Source organism: Elephantulus edwardii, unplaced genomic scaffold (genome assembly GCF_000299155.1).
Source record: "Elephantulus edwardii isolate Elephantulus edwardi_28Jun2011 unplaced genomic scaffold, EleEdw1.0 scaffold00009, whole genome shotgun sequence".
Classification (NCBI taxonomy): Eukaryota; Metazoa; Chordata; class Mammalia; order Macroscelidea; family Macroscelididae; genus Elephantulus; species Elephantulus edwardii.
Genome location: NW_006399759.1, coordinates 23,085,420 through 23,112,901, shown reverse-complemented (window position 1 = coordinate 23,112,901; position 27,482 = coordinate 23,085,420). Strand labels below are relative to the sequence as shown.

General features: G+C 42.1%; 1 protein-coding gene across 2 annotated transcripts in view; it reads left to right on the top strand.

Moving 5' to 3' along the window:
• The window catches only part of VSNL1 (visinin-like 1), a 114,532-nt gene that overhangs the window by 79,983 nt on the left and 7,067 nt on the right, over window positions 1-27,482 (top strand). The window contains exon 2 of one of the 2 annotated variants that reach the window (XM_006880661.1): window positions 23,846-24,061. The exons of the other annotated variant lie outside the window; for it this stretch is intronic. Coding sequence (XP_006880723.1) covers window positions 23,846-24,061 — 216 coding nt within the window. The remainder of the gene's footprint in view (window positions 1-23,845; window positions 24,062-27,482) is intronic. 2 annotated transcript variants of the gene reach the window in all.

Genomic DNA, 27,482 nt, shown 5'->3' with positions numbered 1-27,482 from the left:
TAAAGAAGGCTCACCATTTGGCCTTAAGACTCATCATTCCTACTGTTGCTTTAGCTGATGATTCACAAGGGATGAATCATTGCCAAAGCAGTGCATGCACTGGTCACGTGGATGGGAAAAGGAGAGAGATATTTCCCCTTAATTAGAAATGGTGAGTCCAAAACCTGTTTCCTGCCAAACCGTTCATTCAAAAGATACTCACAGAAGCTTGCTCAGTGCCAGGCTCCATGCTGAACTCTGTGTGGGCAGGAGGAAGGGCAACAGAGGTAACACATAATAAGATATGAATCTTGATCCCTACCCTCGAGCTGAAGCAACAAATCAAAGGTGGATTCCACCCAATGCACGAACTGCCTTCCCCATGTGGATTCTCTGAAGGGCAGCTAAGGACATAGTTACCCTACCCTACCCCCTAAAATGTTATTCCAGACCCTGAGGTCTGCCCGGAGTCCCTCACTGTTGTCGCTAGCTGTCATTGAGTTGGTTCTAACACATGGTGACGTCATATATTCAGAGTAGAATTGTTCCACTGAGTTTTCTTGCAGTGAAGTAGAATGCTAGGCCTTTTCTTCTGTGGCATTGCTGGGTGACTTCAACCCATCAGCCCATAGGTTAACAGCTGAGCACTGGGCAAAGTTCCTTGTCCCTTCACTTTCCTCTCTATAAAAATAGCTCTTAGCAAGGAATAAATGTTGACAGGATGTGGTGAGATGTGAACTCTTTCACATTGTTGGTGGGGTTGAACAATGGTACAACCACTCTGGAAACAGTTTGACACTTCCTCAAAAAGCCAAACATAGAAATTCCATATGAACCAGTTATTCTATTGCTTGGAATATACCCTGAGAAAATGAGAACTGAGACTCAAATGGAAACTTGTAGACCAGTGTTCAGAGCAGCACTATTCACCATCACAAGAACATGGAAACAGCCCAGATGTCCAACCACAAAAGAATGGATTGAGAAGTTGTGATACATTCAGACAATGGAATACTATACAGCACACAGGAGCAATGTTTTTGTAAATTACTACCTAACTTGTGAGGGAATGGAGAGCATTACCCTGAGTGAACTAACTCAGTCCCATAAGGACAAATACTGTATTACTATAGAATGAGTATGAGGATCCAAGTGAGGGAAGGGTGGAACTAGAGGAGTGGGGATGGAAGGTTAGGGTGTTAATCATAGGGCTGCACAATTCGATGGGTGGGTGGGATAAAGGAAATGGGAAGGATCTTTTGTGAAAAATAATGTATTTAAACTTTGTAAATAAATCGGAGTAACATTAAAAAGAATTTTAAATTTTTAAAAAATAGCTGTCTTGTATAATCAGTACTCCCCAGGCATTGTAGTCTTCATCACAACACAACCCTACTATTATTAGTCAGGCTATATCTATAACTACATGTCTATACATGTCTATAACATGTCTATAACTACATGTGTCTATAACTACATGTATTTGAAATTAAAATCTGTGCTGAACTATTTTTTTTATTTTAGTAATTTTAATGAACATTTACAGAGATTTTGGATTTCCATTCATTCATTGCTGCACTTCTCTCCCCGCTTCCCCCTCCCCGACCCTGCGAACTAATTTTTGAGAGAAGAGCCTCTTTCATCTCTTGGAACACCCTAAGCATTTCTTATCTATGTATTAGACCAGGTGTCTCTGCATGCATGCTGCACCCTTCTACATGATCTCAGGAGCCCAGTGGCAGAGTATGCTATTTGTAGGTTTGCTAATCAAAAGGCTGAAAGTTTGAATTCATTGAGTGTCCCATGGGAGAAAGATGAATCTCCTCCCATAAGAATTTACAGCTTGGAAAATCCAATGAAGAGTCAATGTAAGCTGGAATCAACTTAATGGCAGTGGATAATATGCTCCTAAGAGGTTATACATTTCCAAAGATGTTTTTCTTTTTCTTCTTTATAGAAAAAAGTAGAAATCCAAATGCCTCACTAATTCTCAGATCTGCTTGACTTTAGAACTCTCACCCATGAGAAAAGCCAAAATCACCTCTACTTTAAGGAGAGAGTGGTTATTTATTTCATCTTCATATTTATCAGATTAAAATCAGATGTTTAGGAACTGCATTGTGAGGAAGTTGCAAGATCCCGCAATGTTTCATTCCATTACATATTATGTTGCTATAAGTTGGAGCCAATTTGATAGCAACTGAAAACAAGTTACAATAAGAGATGTTCCTGGATTGTGAAATGGTTAAGCACTTGGTTATTAACCAAAAAGCTGATGATCCAGGCTCCTTGGAGGAAAGACCATGTGATTTCCTTCCAAAACATCGGCCATTGAAACCCTGTGAAGCATAGATGCGCTCTGAACCATCGTGCTCCTTCCTCACAATTCTCTAATGTGCCTAAGCCCATTGTTGGCAATTCCTGGTGTCAATCCATCTTCTTGAGGGTCTTCCTCTCTTTTGCCAATCCTCTGTTTTTCTAGCAGGATGACCTTCTCCAGGGACTAGTCCCACCTGATAACACACCCAAAGTATGAGTTGTTATTGTTAGGTGCCATAACGTCAAGTATGACTCAGTGAACCTCTGAACAGCAAATCTGAATCTGAATACTGCCCTAGGCTTATCCCGTGCCATCCTCATCATCTCTGACATACTTGATCTCATTGCTGCGGTCCCTGTGTCACTCATCTGGTCAAGGGTTTTCTCTTTCACTGCCCCTCTACCTTTCCAAGCATGGTGTCCCTTTCTTCAGAATAGTCTCTCTTAGCTGTTGTTGTTGTTGTTATGTGCCGTCAAGTCGTTTGCGACTCATAGTAGCCCTGTGTACAACAGCCCTAAACTCTGCTCTGTCCTGTGCCAATCTCATTGCCTCTGACACATCCATCCTGATTACCCCAGTCACTGAATCAATCCACCTCATAGTGGGCCTTCCTCTCCTGTGTTGTCCCTCCACCCTCCCAAACATGATGTCGCTCTCCAAGGACCTCTCCCTCCTTACAACATGTCCAAAGTAAGTCAGACGAAGCCTCAGAATCCTTGCCTCCAAGGAGCAGCCTGGTTTAACCCTCTCCAGGATGAATCTGTTTGTTTTCTTGGCAGTCCAGGGTACACTCAACTCTTCTCCAGCACCACAGCTCAAAGGCATCATTTCTCCTTCTATCCTCCTTAGTCATTGTCCAACTCTCTGATGCATAACAAGTGATTACAAAGACCATAGCCTGTATCAGACACACCTTAGTCTCCAGAGTGATACCATTGCTCTTCAGTACCCTAGAGAGGTCCCTAACAGCAGATTTTCCCATGACAATATGTGTTTTGATTTTCTGGCTACTGGTGCCAAGAGTGTTGACCGTGGAGCCAAGCAGACTAAAGTTGTTAACAATCTCAATCTCTTCACCATCCATCTTGATGGTGCCAATTGGTGCAGTGGTGAGAATCTTTGTCTTCTTGACATTGAGCCTCAATCCATACTGAAGGCTGCAGTCCTTGGCCCTCTGCAGCAAGCATTTCAGGTCCTCCTCAGTTTCAGCAAGCAGGGTTGTGTCATCTGCATAATGCAGATTGTTAATAGATCCTCCACCAATCCTGACGCCACACTTCTCATAAAGCCCAGCCTCTCAGATAATCTGTTCTGCATACAGGTTGAAAAGGTACAGAGATAGGACACATCCCTGGCGTACGCCCTTCCCAATTTTGAACCATGCAGTGTTTCCTTGCTCTGTTCTGACAACTGCCTCTTGGTCCAGCTGACTGGAAGAGGTCTATATTTGTTCCCATTCCAAAGAAGGGTGACCCAACAGAGTGTGGAAACTATAGAATGATATCATTGATTTCACACACAAGCAAGATTCTACTGAAGATTATCCAAAAACGACTGGAACAGCACATCAGCAGAGAACTGCCAAAAGTCCAGGCTGGGTTTAGAAGGGGTCGTGGTACTAGGGATATTGTAGCTGATGTTAGATGGATCTTGGGTGAAAGCAGGGAATACCAGAGGAATGTCTATCTGTGTTTCATTGATTATGCAAAGGCGTTTGACTGTGTGGATCATAACAAACTATGGCTGACTCTGAGAAGAATGGGAATCCCAGAACACTTGATCGTTCTAATGCGAAACCTCTCTTAGCTACATGCCCAAAATATGTGACATGAAATTTGCCTCCAACGAGCATTCTGGCTGCTACTTTCTGCAACACATATCTGTTTGTTCTTTTGGCAGGCCATGAGATCTTCAGTAATCTTCTCCTACACCACAACTCAAAGACACCAATTCTTCTTCTGTCATCCTTATTCATCGTTTAGTTCTCAGATGCATAGCAAGTGACTGAAAAGGCTATGGTCTGACACAGGTGCATCTTGGTCCTCAAAGTGACATCATTTCTCCTCAGTAATTTGGAGAGGTACTTGACTGCTTATTTTCCCAAAGCAATACCTCACCACATCTCCTGACTAATAGTACCAAGGGTACCAAGTAAGATGAAGTCATTGCCAATTTCCCTTTTTTCTCTGCCTAGCATAATGTTGCCTAATCAGTCCAATGGTGAGGATTTTTGTCTTCTCGACCTTAAGTTCTAATCCATATTGAAAGTGTGAGATAAAGTCTCATCATCCTCAATTCTAAGGAGCATTGGATCGTACTTCTTCCAATACAAATTTGCTTGTTCTTTTGGCAGTCCATAGTACATTCAATATTCTGCCCCAACCCCACAAGTCCAAAGCATTGATTCTTTTTTAGGCTTCCTTCTTCATTACCCAACTTTCACAGGCATGCGAAGCCACTGTTCGGGTCGGGTGAGCCCTAGTTATCTTGACCTGGCAATAAAGCAATAACAAACTAATCCTTTTTCAATAATATTTTGAAAGTATACTTTTTTTTTATCTGGAAGGGCAGCTGAAAGAGACCTCTTCATCAAGGCAGAGACTCGTTATCCTCTCTTAGCCTGGAGGGACGATTTGGAGGAAGACCTTAATGGAGTTGAAGTTGCCTCCCCCCTTGCACTCTACAGGTGAAAGTCCCTCCCTCTCTGTTAATGTAGTAATAAGGTGTTCTGACCTTGGATCAAAAATAACCTTTGCTGTGACTAGCATAAAACCTTAACTATCTCAGACTTTAACTGAATTATAACTAGGTGTGCTCTGAGTCAGACTTTTCCATCCTCCTTTAATTTTTTTTTTACATGATGTGCTGAATCAAAGTATTTCCCCCCGAGACCATTCATAGCAAGAAGCCCAGCATTCAACTAATGTAGGCACCCCCAGCTGTTCCTTCTCTACATTTAACTCTGCTAAGAGCTTTCTGGTACCATTAAGTGCCCCTTGCGTAACCTTCACGAAAGCAGCCGTCTTAACAGAGCATGTCCTGTGATGACTAAGCGTTCACTAGTTAGACACCATCTTTAAAGAGAAGTATACAACACTTGGTCTGTGATGACTAAGTAGCTAACAGAAAGACAGCATCTTGGAGGCCAAGAGCATACACCTACTCACTTGCATAACTTTTCCTTTTCTAAAACAACCTTGTCTTTCCCTCCTGAAAGGGAGTTACATATAATCCTTAGGGCATTGCAACTAATCCAGAGATTGCACTTTTCTGACCGTTTGAATCCATCAGCAGCTCTGAGTGAGAAACGTGGGTGATCTCCTCCCCTGGGAATCACAGCCTCCTGAAAGCATTTTCAGAGGGTCAGCTAGGAGTTGGTTCTGATGCCACAGCAATGACTTTGACTTTTGACTTTGCGCGGGACTCAGAACTCCAGCAGGTTTTCAGGAGGTTATAACTGACTCAGGAACTTTCTCATTTTTCTCCCTCAGAGCTGCTAGTAGATGTAAATAGCTAGAGTAGTGTTACCCTGAGGTTAGCAATGAAAGGTCCCTTCTATGAGTGCTGAATAAACACGAGTTCTTCTCTATGGCCCTGATCTAGACTGCAATTATCCACATAAGACTTTCTTCGCTGAAACAAATTGAGAAGTCCATTTCCCCTGTCTCCTATATGCCGGTTAGTGTTCATTGCTGTTGAATCAGAACCGTCTCATAGCTGACCTTCCAGCAGGTTTTAGAAACTGTAAACCCTACGAGAGGAGATTTCCAATCTTTAGCTCAGGGGAGCAGCTAGTAAATTCAAACCAGCTGCTTTTGGGTTGGCAGCAAAACTCCCTACCCACTAGACCACTAAAGCTTACTGTTACTATTGTTGTTAGGTGTCCTTGAGTCAAGTACACATCATAGCAACTCACTGCAACAAGCCTGAACCCTGTCCCATCCTGCGCAATCTCTGACACACTAAGAACCCATTGCTTCAATCACTGTGTTAAACCATTTCATTGAGGGTCTTCGTCTCTTTTGCTGACCCTCCACTTTTCCAAGCATGATGTTCCTTTCCAAGGCATAGCCTCTCCTAGCTACATGCCAAAGCAAGTGAGACAAAGCCTTGTCATCTTTGAGTCTAAGGAGCATTTTGGCTGCACTTTCTCCAAGACATTTGTTTGTCCTTTTGGAAGTCCATGGGATATTCAGTACTCTTCTCCAACATCACAACTCAAAGGCATCAATTCTTCTGTCATCCTTATTCATTGTCCAGCTCTCAGATGCATAACAAATGATTGAAAAGACCATGGCCTAAGGTGCACCTTAGTCCTCAAACTGACCTCATTGCTCCTCTGTAATTTAGAGAGGTCTCTGACTGCAATACATCTGCAGTACATCCCCACGCAATACATTTCCTGATTTTCTGACTAGTACCAAGGGTATCAAGTATATTGATTGTGGATCCAAGTACAATGAAGTCATTGACAATTTCAGTCTTCATCTATCATGATGTTACTTATCATTTAGTGGTGAGGATTTTTGTCTTCTTGATGTTGAGGTGCAATCCATATTGAAAGTTGTAGTCTTTGATCTTCTGCGGAAGTGTTTCAAGTCTTCCTCACTTTCGGCAAGCAATGTTGTGTCATCTGCATAATGCAAGTTGTTGGAGTCTTCCGCTGATTCTGGTGCCATATTCTTCTTAAAAGAGTCCAGCTTCTTGGATGATTTGTTCAGTGTACAGATTGAATAAGTGTAGAGAAAAGACACAACCCTGATGCACACAATTCCTGATTTTAAGATATGTAGTCTTCCCTTGCTCTGTTCAGAGAATAGCTTCTTGGTTCTAGGTATAGGTCACAATTACTTATTATAGGATTCTCATTCTTCTCAATGTTAGTCATAGTTTGTTGGGATCTACACAGTCAAATGCTTTTGCATAGTCAATAGAACACTAGTAGACATCCTTCTGGTATTCTATTTCCTGCCACAGTCCATCTGACATCAACAATATTAGCCCTGGTGCCACAACCTCTTCTAAACCCAGCCCAGACTTCCGGTAGTTCTAGAATCTATCTATTCATTAGGGTGAAGACTCAAGTTGAAGATTGAAGTGCTGGGATATTAGAGCTTCTAATGTGAAGAAGAACCGTTATTTCATTATTTATTGTTAGGTGTCCCTGAGCCAACTCATAGTGACCTTGTCAATAACAGATCTGAACCTTGCCCTGTCTTGTGCCAGCCACAACATCTCTGATATACTCAAGCCCGTTGTTGCAGAGATTATGTCAGTCCATCTTGTTGAAGGTCTTCCTCTCCTTTGCTGACACTCCATTTTTACTTGCATGATGCCTTTTCCCCAAGGACTGACCCCTGCTGCCAACATGCCCAAAGTATGTAAGATGAAGTTTCACAACTGTCTTTGCCTCCAAGGAGCACTCTGGTTGTACTTCCTCCTGGACAGTCTTGTTTTTGCGTTGTTCTTGTTGTTATGTGGGAACTGAGTCACAGCTACCCTCCAGGAAGTTTTCAGAGCATATACATAGCATGGAGGAAGATTTCCCATCTTTCTCCTGCAGAGTCATTGATGGATTCAAACTACCTGCCTTTGGGTTGGCAGTGCAACTTCTCACCCCTAAGCCACCAGTGCTCCCTAACCTGTTTGTTCTTTTGACACCTTCACATTCAGTAAGGACACGGACAGATGTGCGGAGAAAGACTGCTCATTAATTTTGATTTATTCACTTAAATTTTAAACTCATCACAATGATTAAGTACTTGGCTGTTAACCCAAGAGTCACTGATGCAAACTCACCAGCCACTCTGAAGGAGAAAGATGTAGCATTCTGCTTTCATAAAGATTAGAACTCCAAGCCAAACCTGAGTCAAGTCACATAGTGACCATCCATCGGGTTTCAAAGGCCATATATCTTTGTAAGAGGATACTACCTATCTTTCTCCCACAGTGAATGATGGGAACTGCCAAACTTGCAGTTAGCCCCCAACATGAAGTATGCTCCGTGATACCTTGGTCCGCGCGCCATAACTACAATAGCCTTGAAACCTTACGCTCCACTTCCTGTGCTAAACTCTGTCTTATAGAGGCTGTGATGTATAAATAACTTAATGACAATGCTTTTTTTTCCTTTTGCATTTTTTACCTTGTAACACATCATCTTCAGCACTTAGGTTTGTAGAACTACACCTTCATAATGTATCATAGATCTAATTTTTCAATTATTTAAGTGATTGTTTGATTAATATATGTTTCTCACCCTATCCTTAATATACTATGTAGGTTTTTAATGCTGTTTCCAGAACCCAACAGAGTGTTTGATACATAAAAGATGCTCACTAATGTTAAAGAAGGGCTCATTCAAAATAACCCTCAGTAGTTTTAGTAATTTTCCTGCAGTATACATGTATTGCCAGAAGGTGGCGATACATATTCACGGCAGAAGATTTCAAACCTCACCAGCGACGGAAGCTAAAGATTGCATAAAGCAACAATGTCATCTCTATGAAATTCTGGCTTAGGTGTCTGTTTTTCAGCTATCATTTGGTTAACAAGGACAAAAAGGTGTGGTAAAAATGGTCAGACTGATACACAGATAGATACACATTTAAAAGATGTACAGCCATAATTCTTGGGCAAATGCCGAGGCCTTCCAAGCGTCACTTTCCTTAGCCACAAAACAGTAGGTTTTGTCATAAGAATTCAATAATGCACTTGGAAAAATATTATAAAGAAGCCCACTTCACTGTTATGTGAGCAACATGAAAACTGTCCAACAAATAACAGAACAGATTGAAGTCTTTCCCATTTCTTCTACCTTCTTGACCTTGGGATTTTAAAAAACCCTCCTCAAGTCATTTAGCTTTTCATTAACTTCCTAAACTGTCACTTTCTAGGACTCAATTCTAGGCATTTTTAATTAAAAAAAGGATGGTTGTTATAACCATCATTATTATATCATCATAATCAAGCTGGGCTTCCATAGGACACATTCTAAACCCTGCCATCACACACACACACAGAGGTGTTGTCTGATGTCTGTTTCTTCTGAACATAGCCTTTGCCCCCTCTTTGTATGTTCTTATTCTCAGGAGTGAGGGAGCAGTTCCTACTGCTTCATTGCATAACATTGCAGCAGATCGATGTGGTGGAAAGAGAAAGTATTTCTTTATTAAAAATGTTGTTGTTGTGTACCACAGAGTTAGAACTGACCCACAGCTGACCCTCTAGCAGGTTTTCAGAGGCAGTTAACGGCATGGGAGGAGATTGACCATCTTTCTTCCACGGAGCAGCTCGTGTCTTAGAAGCTGGTAATACCCTTCTTACAGGAATGTTATAAGGGATAACTGGAATAACTTAGATGACATTCCTCAAGACAGAAGCCACTGGAAAAAAAAACCCATAGTTCAAGTGTTGAACACCACCAATAGTAGCTATCATTTTGGCAAAGCCCTTTTCCAGTCTCTGGAGGATATTATGTTTGGTAGAAGCTCAGGAAAAAAGAAGAGCACCTTCACCGAGAGGATCTGAAAGCAGTGGCTGCAGCAGTGGGTTCAATTGCTGAAAGGTGCCAAGAGTTGTCTGTGATACACACAGTGACCTCTTATATGATGGGACAAAACCTCACCCCATCCTGTCCCATCCCAACAATCACTTCTGTGCATAAGTCCATTGTTCAAGTCACTGTGTCAATCCATCTTATTGTGGTCTCTTTTTTTTCCCCCTTTACCCCCTATATTTTCCCCAGACGTCCTTCTCCAGGGAGTGGCCCCTCCCAGTAACATGTCCTAAGGACATGAACAAAGTCTCACCATTCCGGCTTCTCAAGAGCACCTCGGCTTGAGCGCTTACAAGGCAGACTTGTTTGCTTTTTGGCAGTCCACGATTCAATATTCTCTGCCAACCAACATCACGCTTCAAAGGCATTCCTTCTCCTTTGATACTCCTTATTCATGCATATTTTATTTAGCAGTATTCCGTATTTTTACTAAGAGTTAAACTGTGGTTAAAACTCTCTCCTCACTGAAGCATTAGGAGAGTTCATACAGCACTCCCATTTCACAGATGAGAGTCAGCTGCTGAAAGAACATGACAAACATAAAGTTACGTGAAACAGATCCTGAGTTCACCAGGAATTGGTGGAGCTTCTCCCTGTAAAGGTCCTAAACCAAGATCTGTGGGGTGCACAGATGAGTGGACCGCTGTCCCAGACTTTACAGAACCCAGAGGGGAGAAAAAAGAAAAGCGAAAATGTCTATAATCCAAGGCAGAGGGTCTGAAAGGAGCCAGTGAATCGCAGCATAAGCAGCGATTCACTTCAGTCAAGAAAATAGAAGAAGTGTTCAAGGAAGTGTAAAGAAAAGTTTGGATTTTGGATTGGCTACAATCACATGGAGAGAGAAAGAGAAAGCTACGGAATATGGAAACAAGGGGCACGTATGTCACACCCAGGGACATAGCCCAGTTGGATACAGGAGGCAGAAACAGTATTGGGAGAAACCTGTGTGTGTAGGCTAGAGCCGTATACAGCAGGATTTGTTCAGAATTCATCCTATAATGTCTGTAGTGGGAGTTCCTGTACTGGATGCTGCGGTGTTCTTCCTGAAGGGGAAATCACTGACTGAGGAGGTGAAGGAGAGGTTCCTTGGGAATGAAATCCTGAGCCCAGTCTTCTCCACAGCCAGAGTGTCTGCTCTGTCTGAAATCTGTGACTGTTCTCTTGGTTCGGTTTTGGAGATAGACGGCTCACTCCACGCCCACTGTATGGGGACTGATCAGAGTGGCCAAGAGTGCTTCTCACCCTTCCAGCAACTGAGACATTGAGTGCAGTGCTACTACTATCCTGAGGCTTCTGAAAATCTGATGACAGCAGCTGTCTTTTAGATATCCTGGGGAGGGCAACTGGAAATAAAAGTATGCAGCCCAGAGTATTTATCTCAGAAACTTCCAGAAACCTGTCGGGAGAATGCCCTGAGACAAAGTACCTCTCCTCCCTAGTTCAGCAGCAGGAAGAGATTAATCTACACTAGCCCTCCGTACCCTACACCTTCCTGATGAGGAGCTCTGTTTTCTAGACCGGTTGCTGTTGTTGTTGTTAATGTGCCGTCGAGTCGCTTGCAACTCAATAGCGACCCTATGAGTTTCTAGACCTAGACAGGAGAATTTTGAGAGGGAAGCCTTGCTTTTTCTCCTATTGGGAAGAAGCAGGAGGATCTCATCCTTGTTTCAAGTTTTGACCTAAGCGTGACTCCGAGAAAGGCAGAACCAGGAAGCCTCATCGAGTTGGTTTTTGTTTCTCACCATTCTCAAGGAGGTGCTGCCATTAACCCCAACCCCAGTCGCTGGCTCTTTGCTTGTTTCCCATAAGCAAAGTCTTCCTCATTTGGTTAACAAAGGCTGTGCTGGGAACACATCCTGGAATGAAGCTAGGAATGCAGGGTTCAGCAGAGGAAAGTATTACAAAAATAATTCTTAAAAAAAAATTCTAAAGAAGAGAGTAGTTGATGTCAGGGCATGTTTGCGCAGAAGGTGCAGTGCAGGAAGCGGTCTTTGAAGGCAGCCCTTTATGCGACGGGGAAGAGGCAGAGCGGTAGGGGAGGGTACTGCAAACATCCAGTGTGAGCAAATACAAGGGGGTTTATTGCATATCTGGGAGTGCAGAGAAAATCTTTTCAAAAAACTGTCTCCCTGCCTAAGAGTAGTCTTTGACTTTTATACTTGGGTTAGTATTATAGTTACTAGCAAACAAACCGCTTGGGAAATAGTTTACATATAACTAAGAACATACTGTTTTACAGAGGTAAAAGCTAATCCAGGAAAGACAAATTTCCTCTCCTGGTAAACAGGCAATTTAAAGCACATGACTAAAGCAGGAAAAGGAAAAAAAAATTGAATTCTAGGACAAAGCAACTACTTGTGCAAGCTGGAAGAAACTGATGTCAATTTTATAACTATACTAGTTGTTATGTCTGGATAATTTTTAATTTATGAATACTGCCCCATCAAAAGCACAGCAAATTACAGAGATCTACGAGTCAATTCATTTGACTTTCAAATATGTGTTCTTTTACCCTAAATTAGGAACAGATCATGTCCTTAAGATGCACCTGCAAATTGGATTTTCAGCACAAAGTTACATTTCCGACAGACATCAGGTTACACTTGGTTTGGTCTGACTCTCACCACAGGCAGCCACCTTTCGAACCCATTTCCTCAGATAATACTTGAGCATGTTACCTGACAAATGCTGGGTCTGTTGCTTGGCATGACCAGAGCCAATAAAGACGCATCAAGGTGAAGAACAGAAGGTGCATCTTTATTAAGATTGTACAGCAGCTAAAAACTAAGAGAAGTTCTGAGGGAACCTCCCTCAATTCTTCCCCTCACCAAGCTTTCCAAACTTTCTTTCGCTTATACCAGAAATTATATAAAATTTCTCTCTGTATATGTTGTTATTGTTGTTGTTTGATGCCGTCGAGTCGTAGATGACTCATAGCGACCCTATGAACGAACAGCCTGAGCACTGTTCACACATAGAGTTTCCGGAGGCAAGCCATTTCGGAAGCGGATGCTGCTCCTGCTTCCAGGCTTGATATGACTCTGTATATGTACATATGTAATAAATATATAAAAATATAATAATAATTAAATTCTGTTAAGATTGCATAAAATTACAGGTGGTGGTTGTTGTTAGATGCTACCAAGACAACTATAATCAGTGACCCTAACAACAGATCAGAATATTGCCCTCTTCTGCACCAGTCTCATAATAGCTATCATGTTTGAGCCCATCTTTATAGTCACCATGTCAGCCTATCTCTGTCCTCTCATCCTCTCTTTCACTAACCCTCTACCTGTTCCAGTATGTCTTTTTCTAAGGACTGGCCCCTCCTGACAATATCCTCAGAGTATGTGAGATGAAGTTTCACCATCCCTGCTTCTGGCTGGAGACCCTGGTTGCACTTTGTCCAGGACAGAGTTGTTTGTCCTTTTTAGCAGTCCATAAGAGATTTCATACTCTTAGACAGAACCAAATTAAAAGACATTGATTCTCTGTCATCCTTATTCATTGTCCAACTTTCACCATATACCAGAAACTACCATATACTGGATCAGACACCCAGTGGTCTTTAAACTTGCTCTTTAGAATTTAGGAGAGGTCCTTGACAGCAAATTTTCCCCAATGCAATGTGTCTTCTGATTCTTGACTGCTGTTACTGTGGGTATTGATTGTGCATCCAAGTAAAATAAAGTTACTGACAACTTGAATCTTTTCTCCATCTATCATGATGATGTCTTTTGGTCCAGTAATAAGGATTTGGGTTTTCTTGATGTTTATACGTAATCCATATTGAAGACTATAGTCTTTAATCTTCTTCGGTAAGTGCTTCAAGTCTTCTTCACTTTCTGTAAGTAATGTCATCTTTGTAATACAGGTTGTAGTTAAGTCTTCATCCAATCCTGATATCACATTCTTATTCATAGAATCCAGCTTCTTTAATATAATTTGTTCAACACCCAGATTGAATATGTATGGAGAAAGGATACAACCCTGACATACACCTTTATTTTTAAATCATGCAGTATTCCCTTGCTTTGTTTGGACAACTGCTTCCTGGTCTATATATAAGTTTCACTTGAGCACAATCATGTCTCCTGGGATTCACATTCTTCTTAATGTTAGCCATGATTTGTTATGGCCCACACAGTCAAATACCTTTGTATAACAAAAAAACCACAAGTAAACATCTGGCTGTCTCTGTTTTCGGCTGAAATCCATTTGACATTAGCAACTATATCCCTTCTTCCATGGCCTCTTCTGAATCCAGCTTGCATTTCTGGCAGTTCCCCATTGCTCTTCTATTCTAGCCATTTCTAAGTAATCTTTAGTAGGATTATACTCACATGTGGTATTGATGTTATTATTATATAATTTTCACATTGTGTTGGATGAACTTTGGAACGGGGAGAAATATCTCTTCCAGTCAGTTGGCCAGGTAGCTGTCGTCCAAATTTCTTGCCATATGCTAGTAAGCATGTCCAGACTGCATCAGTTTGTTGAAACACCTCAACTGTTATTCCATCAATTCCTGGGTATTTCTTTTTTTGTCAATTCCTTCAGTACCGTTTTTTGGTTTGTTTGTTTTGGGTTTTTTTAATGTGTGTACCGTCAAATCTGATCTGACTGGTACAGGAGGCGATTGCCCCTCCTTCTTCAGCAGAGCATCTGGTGGATTTGAACCGCGCACCTCTGGGATTGCAGTGCAGCTTCTTACCACTAGGCCACCAGAGCTCGCTTATTCAGTACAGTTTTAACATCTTCTCTTATTACCACTGTTTCTTGATCTAGAAATTAAGCATGCACAAAAGGGGTTTTCATGATGGCGGTTCCCAGCATAGTCAGAAAACAGCAACCTCATTCCACACAGAGGAAAGGGTCTTTATCTTTGGTGTCACCAAAGTTTATGGGTCATGAACTGTTGAGAAATGGCCTAAGGACAGTCAGGAAGTACCTAATCTGTCTGTATTTCTCCAAAAAAAATGATAGCTTTTGTTCTCTATCACAAATGAATGTTGTTAGATTACATTCCTTGAAGGGTGCTTGGTAAGGGGGCTGCATGGTTTCTGGAATGGAACTGTCCCAGTGGTAATAGGAGCAGGTCACTGTGTGGATTTGAGACCAGAACCTCACTGAAGGCAGGAGGAGAGTGTGAAGAAGACGCATTAGAAAAATAATTCTGATAAAAGAGGAAAGTAGTTGATGTTAAGCAGGATATGTTGGCAAGTAGCCAAAAATATGAGAGAGTTCTATCTTTCTGCCAAATTCCTGACACTAACCTCTGAGTCCCCTTGTTTTTGAAAGAAAAAAGTGTAAGAGTCCAGCTTCTTGAATGATTTGCTCATCATACAGGTTGAATGATTTGCTCATCATAGAGGATCTCTGGTGGCCTGCTTGCAAGACGCTGCACTGCAATCCCGAAGGCACACGGTCTGAGGCCACCAGCCACTCTGCAGGAGGATGGGCAATCTCCTCCTATGTGATTAACTGCCTCCGAAAACCTGCTGAAGGGTCAGTTATGGGCCTTCTCCAACTCTGTGGTATACAACAAAAACAAATAGATATGAAGAAAGAATACAACCCTGACACACGTCTTTTCCTCATTTTAAACCATGCAGTGCTCTTCTTCTTGGGTAAAACAACAACTTCTTGACTTAGATATAAGTTTTGTATGAGCATAATTACATTATGATTATGCAGAGGAACTCAGGTGGTAAGAGCTGTGCTGCAATCCCAAAGGCACACAGTTTGAATCCACTGGATAAGAATGCTCCACAGGAAAAAAAAAATGGACAATTTCTTCTCATTCAATTACTATCTCTAAAAACTCGCTGGAAGGTCAACTGTATGTAAGTCCCAACTCAACAACACCCAACAACAATAAGCATAATTGTTTTAGGATCCCCATTCATCTCAATTTTAGCCATAGTTTATAATGAGCTACTCACAGTCAAATGCCTTTGCACAGTCAATAAAACACAAATAGACATTATTCTGGTATTCTTTGCTTTCAGCCAGGATATATCTGACATGAGCAATGATATCCCTGGTGTCATGGCCTCGTTTACATATGAGTGGGAGTATGGCACCAGAATTAGAGGAAGACTCATCAACACCCTGTGTTATGCAGATGACACAACTTTGCTTGCTGAAAATTAGGAAAGTCTGAAGCATTTGCTGCAGAAGGTCAAAGACTGCAGCCTTCAATATAGATTGAAGATCAACATTAAGAAACAAAAGATTCTCACCACTGGGCCAGTTAATAGCACTATGATAGATGGAGAGGAGGCTGAGATTGTTAATAGCTTCAGTTTGCTTGGTTCCACAATTAACACTCTTGGCACTTAGCAGTTCAGAAATCAAAAGACAAATTACATTGGGAAAATTTGTAGTCAGGAGCCTTTCCAGAGTGTTAAAGAGCCATGATGTCAGTCTGGAGACTAAGATGTGCCTGATCCAGGCCATGGTCTTCACAATTGCTTGCTACGCATCAGAGAACTGGAAAATGAATATGGATGGCAGAAAGAGAATTGATGCCTTTGAGTTGTGGTGCTGGAGAAGAGTGTTAAATATCCATGGACTGCAAAGAGAATAAATAGATTTGTCTTAAAGAGAGTAAGACCAAGTCGTTTCTTAGAGGCAAAGATTTTGAAGCTCTGACTCACATACTTCGGGCATGTGGCCAGGAGGGACCAGTTCTTGAGGAATGACATCATGCTTGGAAGGGCGGAAGGAAAACCCTGGATGAGACTGATTGACACAGTAACTATGATAATTAGGTGCTGAGACAGTGAGACTAACTTGGATAGGGCAGGTTTCCGAGCTGTTGTACATAGTCATAAGTGACTCAATGGCACATAACAACAACAATAGCTTCTTCTAAACCCTGCTTTAACTTCTGGCTGTTCCCTATTTATGTACTGTTCTAATTGGATTTTGTTATCTTTAGCAATATTTTGCTTACATGTGATGTTAATGATATTGTTGGACAATTTCCACATTCTATTGGATTCTTTTTCTTGGGAACTTTGCCAGTTCTTTTAGTGTAGTTTGAACATCTTCCTTCATTACCACTGGTTCTTGTTCGTATAGTCCTTCCTGAAATTTTTCAGTGTCAACAATTTTATATATATATATATAGAGAGAGAGAGAGAGAGACTCAGTGTATTCTCTTCATCCCCCCTTCCTGCATCATTCAAGATTTTGCCCATAGTATCTTTCAATATTGTAACTCATGGCTTGACTTTGCTTTTCATTTCTTTTAACTCTGCACATTCTGGTGTTTTGTTTGTTTGTTTTTTTAATTATTTTGTGTGTGTACCATCAAATTGGATCTGACTGGTACAGGAGGAGGTTACCCCTCCTTTTTCAGCAGAGCATCTGATGGATTCAAACTGCATACCTCTGGGATTTGCAGTGCAGCTTCTTGCCCGTAAGTGCACATTCTGTTTAAGATTTTATTTTGTCATCTCAAGGTGCCCTTTGAAATCTTCTGTTCGTCTTTTTTTACTTTGACATTTCTTCCTTTTATTTTAGCTTCTCTTCATTTTATTGCAGTTTTCAGCCTTTTCTGACATCAATTTTGATATTTTCTTCCACTTCTGTCTTTGTAATGACCTTTTGCTCTCTTCATGGATGGTATATTTTAAGTCATCCCATAACTAATCTAGTCTTTGATCTTTAGTGTCCGATGACTCATACTTATTCTGGAGATGATCTTTAAATTAAGGTAAGAAAGACTAAATTTTTTAAAAATATAGAATACATAAAAAAATCTTAGTTTTAGATTATCACTGCTAAAAAAAGTATTTCACATAATGTTTAATATAAATATTAAATCAAAACACACAGAATTGATAAATAAACCAATTTAGAGCAACAATCGACTTTAAAATATTTCCACTGGTCCTCAGGCACTGTGGTCTGTGAAAAGGGGGACCATTCTTTTAAAACCTTGATTTCTTCCTAAGAGATCAAAGCAAAGGAGTGTGGCCTCATTTTTCTGCAATGATCCATCTAGGGTTGAATTATTTTATCAAATGAAGGAGTATTCTTCTGACAAACACAAGCACTCAGAACATTATAGGATGGATTTTCTAAAGGAAAATTCCCCATTCAGATATTTGAAGGCTCTTGAGCACAGACCGTTTTTCAGAAGTAAATTACATCAGCTATAAAATCAGTAAGCAGATCTTTCAGAAGCCCTTTGTAATTTTTACATCTCAAAACTTACAATCGATTTTTCTCCCAAGGACTTTATAAGTTAATTTTTTAAATATTGATTGAAGTTCACTACAGACAAAAAAGCCAGGTGTCTCTTGACTTAAAATTATACTGTGAGGAATGAGATCAAGGACGACAGGCCAGAAATCTACAGAAATTCATGAAGAAAATGGCTCACCAGTTTCATGCTACCCCACATAGAAAGCTTGATGGTTAAATAGCACTACGGAGGCCTGGGACTCTGCCACGAGGCTTGCTCCACTCTGAGGCCAGAGAAGTCCTGGCAGCTGCCAGCCCCCAACCACAAGGCAGATGAAATCATCAGTAAGTAGGACCAGCTCACTAAGAAAAGATGAAGACCACCAGGGCACACAAACAAAGAATCAAAACTTACCTACTTACAAATTTCAGGTTCTAATAAACTACTCATAGAGCACTGTCTCAGGTTCCAGGCCCCCACGTAAAGTAAGGGGGAGGTGTGCCCAGCAATCAAAGAGGAAGATTTCCCTTCCATACCATGCTCTTCCCCATATTTCCCTGGGTGATGCTAATGGCTACACTCCTACGAAACATATGATTGACAGAACCAAAGCCTAATTTATTGCCATCCATGTTTCACTCTTGGTAACCCAAGTGTGTCTGGGAAGAATTGCTCCATATGCTTGTCTTGTCTGTAGTCTTTACTGAAGCTGATTATCAGACCTGTCTTCCATAAAACCACTAGGTGGATCCAAACTACCAACCTTAGATTAGCAGCTGGTAATTATTATAGCCACTGGAAACCAGCTGGAGTGCAGTTCAACTCTGAAACATGAAGTTGCTCTGAGTAGAAATCAACCACCAAGGCTCAAATCACTCTACCTCAACAGGCTTGATTTGGGTTTTCACTTTCCTTCCTTGCTGCCAAATGCTAATGTTCTTAGCTTTAGGAATATTCTCCTACTCCTCCATTCTAATACTCAATAGTAACATGACCATGGTTAATTCTAAATTATCTTCCTCCCATTAACTGTATAGTTCTGGAGCAGAGAGGCATTGTGCTACTGATCTGGCATACACACACAAAGCCCTCTATGTATTTTAAAGATAATAGGATTAAATGTATGTTTTGGGAATGAAGAAATAAAGGGGAAAGTTCTTCACAGTCAGATTGTTGTTGTTGTTGTTGTTGTTGTTGTTGTGTGTCGTCAAGTTGGAACTGAATTGTAGCTCACCCTCCGGCGGGTTTTCAGGGGCAGTAAATCACATGCCGATCCTCCCAGGGAGCAGCTGGTGAATTTGAAGCACATACATTTGGGATTGCAGCACACCTTCTTACCACGAGGCCACCAGAGCACCTGGGGGCTCTGAATATTCTCTCCATTTTAGAGATGAGGGAATTGAGAAAAGTCATAGAACTACAAGTCGTTTAATAAGTTAAAAAGTGGCCTTGAAATTTGTTATTTTTCTCGGAAAACAAAATGATTGTTGAGGTTTTAAGTCACTAAATGTTGTGATTTAGTTTATCTAGAAGTATTTGTTGTTGTTATGTGCCATTGAGTCGCCTGCAACTCATAGCAACTCTATATAAAGCTTATCCTGTTCTGAGCCAGTCTCACTGCATCCAACACACCTACCCCCATTGCCCCAGATATTGTATCAATCCATCTCAACTGGGGTCTTCATCTCCTGTGCTGTCCCTCCACCCTTCTGAGCATGATATCCTTCTCCAAGAACCTGTCCTCCTGGCCAGTAGGTGAGACGGAGTTTCAAAATCCTAGCCTCCAAGAAGAAACTTGGTTTCACCTTCTCCAAGACAGACTTATATGTTTTCTTAGTGGTCCATAGTATGTTCAAGACTCTTCTCCAGAACCACAACTTAAAGGCATTGATTCTTCTGTTATCCTTTTTCATTGTCTAGCTCTCACATGCATAGCAATTAATTGTAACGACCATGGCCCAAATCAGGTGCACCTTAGTCTCTTACTGACATTGTTGCTTCTCAGTACTCTGGAGAGGTCTCTGACAGCATATTTTCCCAGTGTAGTTCGTCTTTTGATTTCCTGGCTGCTGGTGCCAAGAGTGCTGACTGTGGAGCTGAGCAAGCTGAAACTCTTAACAACCTATCCCTTCTCCATCCATCTTGGTGCTGCCAATTGCCCCAGAGATGAGAATTTTTGTCTTTTTGATATTGTTGAGCTTCAGTCCATTTTAAAGACTAGAAGTAGAGTGCTGCCAAAATAAAATCCTAAACCAGCTTCATCTCCTTCCAAACACTCTTTTTCCTCAAGGCTTTATACATTGAGTCCTGACATGAAATATGCATATTTTATTTCTGGAGGAAAATGTTCTATCTTTGAATATGCTTGTAAGGAGCCCTGAGGTATACCCACTAAGTGTTCAGCTACTAACTAGAAAGGTCCACGATTTGAACCTGGCATAGGCTCCATGGAAGAAAGACTTGGCAATCTGCTTTTGTAAAGATTACCACTCAGAAAAACCTATAGGGCACTTCTGCTCTGTCACATGGGTTTACTACAAGTTAAAAAGCAACTCTTTGTTATCTAAAAATAACAATAGAAGATTTCTACAAATTTCTATAGTTGGAAATCGATCAAACATGCAACCGAGATGCATTAATAATAATGGGTGACTGGAATGCAAAACTTGGGACCCAGGAAGATGGACAGAAATGAGACTGGAGACAAACTCATAGAATTTTGTACAATCAATAATTTATTCATTGGAAATACAAATAAGAAACACAAACAGCGACCATACATTGACCTCACCTGATGGTCTACACAGGAATCAGATAGATTACATCTGTGGAAAGAATTGATGGAGAAATTCAGTATTCACTGGGAAGACTATGCCAGGTGCTGATTATGAAACACCATCAACAGCTCATATGCAAATTCAAACTGAAACTGAAGAAAATCAGAACAAATCCACAAGAACCAAAATTTGATCTTGAGTTTATCCCACCTGAATTTAAAAACTATCTCAGGAACATATTTGAGGGCTTGGACACTAATGAGCAGACTAGACAAGCTGTTGCAGGATATCAAGAATGTCGACCGTGAAGAATGCAAAGCATCATTACAAGTACAGAGGGGGTAGACCAAGACGGATATCCAAAGAGACTCTGATATTACTTTAGAACACTGAGAAGCCAAAGGAAAGGGAAGAAATCAGGAAGGAACTGAACAAAAGATTTTAAAAGTCAGCTCAGAAAGGCAAAGCAAAGTATTATAATGAAATGTGCAAAGAGCTGGAGTCGGAAAATGAACTCACTTGGCATTTCTTAAGCTGAAAGAACTGAAGAACAAATTCATGCCTCAAGGGGCAATCCTTAAGGATGCTATGGGCAGAATACTGACTGATTCAGGATGCATCAAAAGAAGGTCAGAGGAGTACACAGAGTCCCTATACCAAACAGAACTGGCTGACACAGAAAAATTCCATGAAACTAATTATGATCAAGAGGCAATGGTGATGAAAGAGGAAGTTTAAGCTACGCTGAAGGAATTGGCAAGGCCCTAGGAATTGATGGAGTACTAATTGACATCTTTCAACAAAGAGGTGAAACCCTGGATGTGCTCACCAGACTGTGCCAAGAAATCAGGAGGACAACTAATCTTGAGAAGAATGGGAATCCAAGAGCACTTGATTGCACTTGTGCAAAACCTATACTTGGACCAGGAAGTAGTGATAAAAATAGAGCTAGGAAACACTGCATGGTTCAGAGTTAAGAAAGGAGTGCATCAGGGATGTGTTCTTTCTTCATAGCTTTTTAATCTATATATGGAACCATTTAATCAGGAGGCTGGACTCTATGGGGAGGAATGTAGCATCAGGATTACAGGAAGACTCATTAACAACCTGCAGTACAGAGATGACACAACCATGCTTGCTGAAATGGAAGAAGACCTGAAGCATTTGCTGCAGAAAGTCAAGGACTGCAATATGGACTGAAATTCAACACCAAGAAAACAAAGATTCTTACCACGGGGTCTATTGGCAACACCATGATAGATACAGAAGAGACTGAGATTGTTAACAATTTCAGCTTACTCAATTCCACAATCAATACCCTTGGCACCAAAAGTCAGGAAATGAAAAATTAATTGCATTGGGAAAATCTGCTGTCAGGAACCTCTCCAGATGCTAAAGAGCAACAATATTAGTCTAGAGACTAAGGTACGCCTGATCTTTGGTCTTTGCAATTACTTGCTACACATCAGAAATCTGGAAAATTAACAGGGATGACAGAGGACGTATTGATGCCTTTGAGCTCTGGTACTAGAAAAGAGATTGAACATACCATGGACTACCAAGAGAACAAACAGATCTGTCCCAGAGAGGGTGAAACCAAGTTGCTCCTTGGAGGCAAGGCATTGAAACTCACCTCATATACTTTAGTCATAGTGCCAGGAGGGACTAGTCCTTGGAAAATGACATCATGCTTGGATGGGTGGAGGGACAGCACAAGACAGGAACACCCAGGATGAGATGAATTGACATAGTAACTGAGATAACGGGGTAGGTTTGTCAGAGACAGTGAGACTGGCTAGGGCAAGGCTCAGAGCTATTGTACATAAGGTTGCTATGAGTCACAGGTGACTCGATGGCACATAATAACAACAACAACAAACCTCTTCTAAGTGTAAGTAGAGGGTGTAGCATGGCCTCCCCCCCTCTGCAAAGCTCTGCACGTTGCAAGAGAGGATGCACAGAGAGGAGGGTGCAGTGGACAGCTCCTAATGAGGAACGGCCCAGAGTGGCCACAAACCAGGCCATCTGTCTGGAGGCTGGCCAACCTGTGCCACTTAGCAAATGACAATATGTACAACGGGGGGCGGGGGGATTGGGGATATCTGGGAGAAGGCTCTGTCATCTGTTCTAAATCTTGTATTTGCTGGGTTTGTTCACTTGTGGCTCACATTTTGGGGGTTGTTTTTATTTATTTCTTTTTTGCCAGGCCTGTACCTTTAAAAAAAATGTCCTTTGGCTTTGCGGAGACAGAGTGTGATGTATCCAAGCCACCTGTGGTTTGTGACGGGCCTAAACCAGGACCACAGCCTTCAGGGCCCGACCTCCTCCTGTGTCGGTACTTCCTTTCCCCTCATGTCTGCCTCCACTCCTCACAGCACCATTGGCTCTGTGAAGAAATCTCTTTATGTCTCCCCAAAATAAGCTCCATCATGTTCTATTTTTAATGAGTTTCCAATGTCTGTTCTGCAAAAGAAAAAAAAATCCCTTTAGAAAGAAATCTGAAACTGGAACCTCACATAGGGAGGCGATGGATGTGTGTTGGAAAGGGGCTGGGGGTCCGGGTAGGTCTAGGAAGCCTCCCCGCTGACCCTTTGGTGCCAAATAGTCTAGGTTCTCACACCTGAAAGGATATTGAAGCTCATACAGCATTGCTCTGTGTGGGGAGAGCAGTTGTTCCCAGCCTCAGTCTCTGTGGGACTTCGGGAGAGAGCCCAGAGAAGCCACAAACAAGGACCTTCCACTGCAGTCCTCAGTCAGTGCTGGTTGACTGGAAGCCAGGTCCTGCCAACCCCACAGCCACACGCCACCAACTTCACCCACAGGTAACTGCGAGGACATGGTGAGCCCACCACACTCCCACCAGCAGCAGCAGAGGAGCACACCTGCCTGCTTGAAAACAGGACTTTCTGTCAAGCCGATCGCCTTCCATGCCTTACAGAAGGTTTTGTTGAATAACCTCTGACTCTTTTTCCCTGCTGACACCGAATTCTGTGTTCTCTACTTTGCAGTTCTTCCCGTATGGTGACGCCTCCAAGTTTGCCCAGCACGCGTTCCGGACCTTTGACAAAAACGGGGACGGCACCATCGACTTCCGAGAGTTCATCTGCGCCCTGTCCATCACCTCCAGAGGCAGCTTTGAGCAGAAGCTGAACTGGGCCTTCAACATGTACGACCTGGACGGTGACGGCAAGATCACACGAGTGGAGATGCTGGAGATCATCGAGGTAAGGCTCTCAGGCAGCGTTAGGCTCCGCCCGGACCTGGGCTGCTGCCGGCACGAACAACAGCTCGCTTGGTGCCAGCTAGGGCTTCTTTTATTGCCTGGCCAGGAGCCCTGCTTGCTGCACGCCAAGCCCTGGCTTTTTCAATCTCTGCTCTGTCTCTCTAGTGAAGCTCAGAGAAGTCACAGAACCAAGCTAGTAGATTCTGCTGTCAACTGACAGTGCCATTTGAATCAGCCTGTCACCCAGTGAGGTCGCACTGGGCTGAAAGGGTATCAGGACTTGATCCCAGTTACTCATGACTTAACTCTGCTGAGCTGCATACACTGTCCACACCTTCAAGCTAGCTTTCCCCTGGTAGCCACCAGGTGCTATGAGCAGCAGCCAGGTTTGCTTCCAGGTCTCAGCACGTCCACAGAAAACAAGCATCTTTTCAAAGTGTTTCTGTAAGTATCTCAGGACTGACTCCTGTGTCCACTGCTCCGACTTCACCTAGTCCACATTCGTCTTTCCTTACCACACTTCAGACACTTAGACCTTCTGGTTTCCCTCTCTCTGTGATGCACACCCTGCTCCTCCCTGCTCCATTACCTCACTGCCCTCAAACCTGTGCTCACATCTTACCTCAGTGACATTATTTTTCCCTATCTCTCCATAAAAAAAAACCAAAAAAAACCCCAATAGTGTCCAACACTACTCCCCACCCAGGCTGCTCTTGCTAAGATGTATTTATTGCTGCCCCACATTACCTCACACATCAGAATGGAAGCTCTGTGAGAACTCCGCTTGCTCCCTGCTGTATCTTCAGAGCCTAGAATAAATAATAGTCCCTGCACCCTGTGCAGACACTTGGCAGCTGATGGGTAAGGAGTCCATGACTTGCTTTTGAGCACGTGTGTTAGGGTGTGTGACCACCACTGCGCCAACCACTGTGAACTGAAGATGAATTGATGGCTTAGTAAGAAGCAAATGTTCCCTCCAGAGTTGGTGTGAAGGATTATCCAGACCACAGAGACTGAGACAGGGGAAACAGGGTCCCTCAGTGAAAATTGGGCATGAGTACAAGAAATGGTAACCAAAGCCCAAGTAATCAAAAGCTGAAGAGCTAACCCTCTTCTTCAAGCTGATGCTGATCACACTATCTTCCCCCTCCCTCTGGAAGAGAGAGCGAGTGAGCAGCGAGGACAGAGTGATCTTTCCCCTCTTCCTGCCCCTCCCAGCAGTCAGCTTCATTCTAACGGCTTCTAAATCCTTTCTCTCACTTACATACATCTTCTCTTTTAGAGCCTTTAGTCTATCTCCTTTGGCTTCTTCCCATCCGCCATTAGTATCCACTCCCCTCAAACATGCCTGTTGTTGTTGTGTGCTGTCAAGTCAGAACCAACTCACAGTAGACCCTCCAGGAGGTTTTATCACACACGAGTATCATTTTTCTTGTGTGAAGCAGCTGGTGGATTTCGAGCAACGTGTGTTAGGGATTGCAGCACAGCTTCTTACCACTAAGTCACCACAGTGTCCCCAAATATGCCCACCAAGCTAATATTTTATTTATTTGTAGTCACTCAATTAACTGTACACTTCAAAAAAATCTGTGAGAAAGTATATGGTGTAAAAGTTCTGTGCCTTCCATCAACAAACTTATGGACAGAGAAGCTGTGGTATAGTCACACAACGGAATACTACACTGCATTGAAAAACAAGGAACTCACGAAATATTACACAAAATGGATGACCCTGGAAGACATTATGCTGAGTGAAATATCCCAGTCACAAAAGGACAAATACTACATAGTGCCACTGTTATAAAATGGGACTGACATTGAGCTTGAGGGGAACCTAACAAAAGAGGGGATAAATAATTTATATTACATTGAAACAGATGAGGGAGAGAACTATTTAAAAGGCATATATGATTAGGTATTATTTTCACGACAAGATTTCAGAAAAAGAAATGCATAGTAAAGTAGACTGTGGACGTTGGAGGGTATTGTACAATGATGAAAAGAATTTTTTTCTTTTCAAAGAGGAAAGCAAGCTGGGGGGAGGGATGGGCAGAGAGGAAAATGTGCAACAATGAATGAATGGGGAAAAGTTAAATGGGGATAATATGCTAAAACAAGGGAAAAAGTTCTGTGCCTGAGTTTAATCCTCTATCATTTTCCTGTCTTCCTCATTCTCTAATCTTTCGTCCGTCAATCACACTCCACTGGATGCTTGCTAAGGTGTCTAAGGTTTTCCTACAAGAAAAGCATCAGCAAGGTTTTTCTCCTCTTTGATTTGCCATTTCCCCCCAAGTGAACATCAATCCTTTCTCATCCTTGGCAGTGCACTTTGGCTAAAGATCCCCGAGAGCACACTTGCCATTGAACCAGATAAGCGTTGAACCAGTTGAGTCTATCACATACTAGAGTGAGGGAGGGTCAGTAAGAGGGTGTTCAGAAAGGCTCTCTCTAGGATTTAGACTTTGATCGGGATTGAGATCTACAGGAAGTGAACACGATCCACTGCTGACTGTAAGTCCAGCCAGGGACACCTCGGAAGAAAGGTTTGACAGTCTCCTTCCAAAACTCAAGAATTGAAAACTCTGTAGAGCACATTTCCATTCTGACAAATGTGGGGTTGCCAGGATTTGCAATTGCCTTGATGGCAATTGGTTTTAATTAGTTTGAGGTAAACTGGGGAGGCTTGAGAAGAACAAAAATCCCAGAACACTTAAATTGTGCTCAGGCAAAAGCTTTACATGGACCAAGAAGCAGTAGTCAGAACAGAGCAGGGAAATACTGCCTGGTTCAGGTTCAGGAAAAGTGTGCATCCAAGATGCATCCTATCTCCATACCTTTCAATCTATATGCAGAGCAGATCATTCAGGAGACTGGACTTTATGAAAAGGAATGTTGGCATCACAATTAGAGGAAGACTCATCAACAATCTGCTTTATGCAGATGACACAACCTTGTTTGCTGAAACTGAGGAGTACATGAGGCATATGCTGCAGAAGAAGGTCAATTACTGTTGTCTTCAATATGAATTGAAGCTCAACATCAAGAGAACAAAGATTCTCACCACTCGGCCAATTGGCAGCATTGTGATGGAGAAGAGATTGAGATTGTTAACAATTTCAGTTTGCTGGTTTCCACAATCAACACTCTTAGCACTGGCAATCAGGAAATCAAAAGACAAAGTGCATTGGGAAAGTCTGCTGTCAAGAACCAATCTAGAGTACTGAAGAACAACGATGTCATCTGGATACTAAGGTGACCTGATCCAGTCATAGTCTTTGCAATTACTTGCTATGTATTAGAGAGTTGGACAATAACTAAGGATGATGTTGTTGTTGTTGTTATGTGCCGTCGAGTCGCCTGCGACTCATAGCGACCCTATGTACAACAGCCCTAAACTCCGCTCTGTCCTGTGCCAGTCGCAC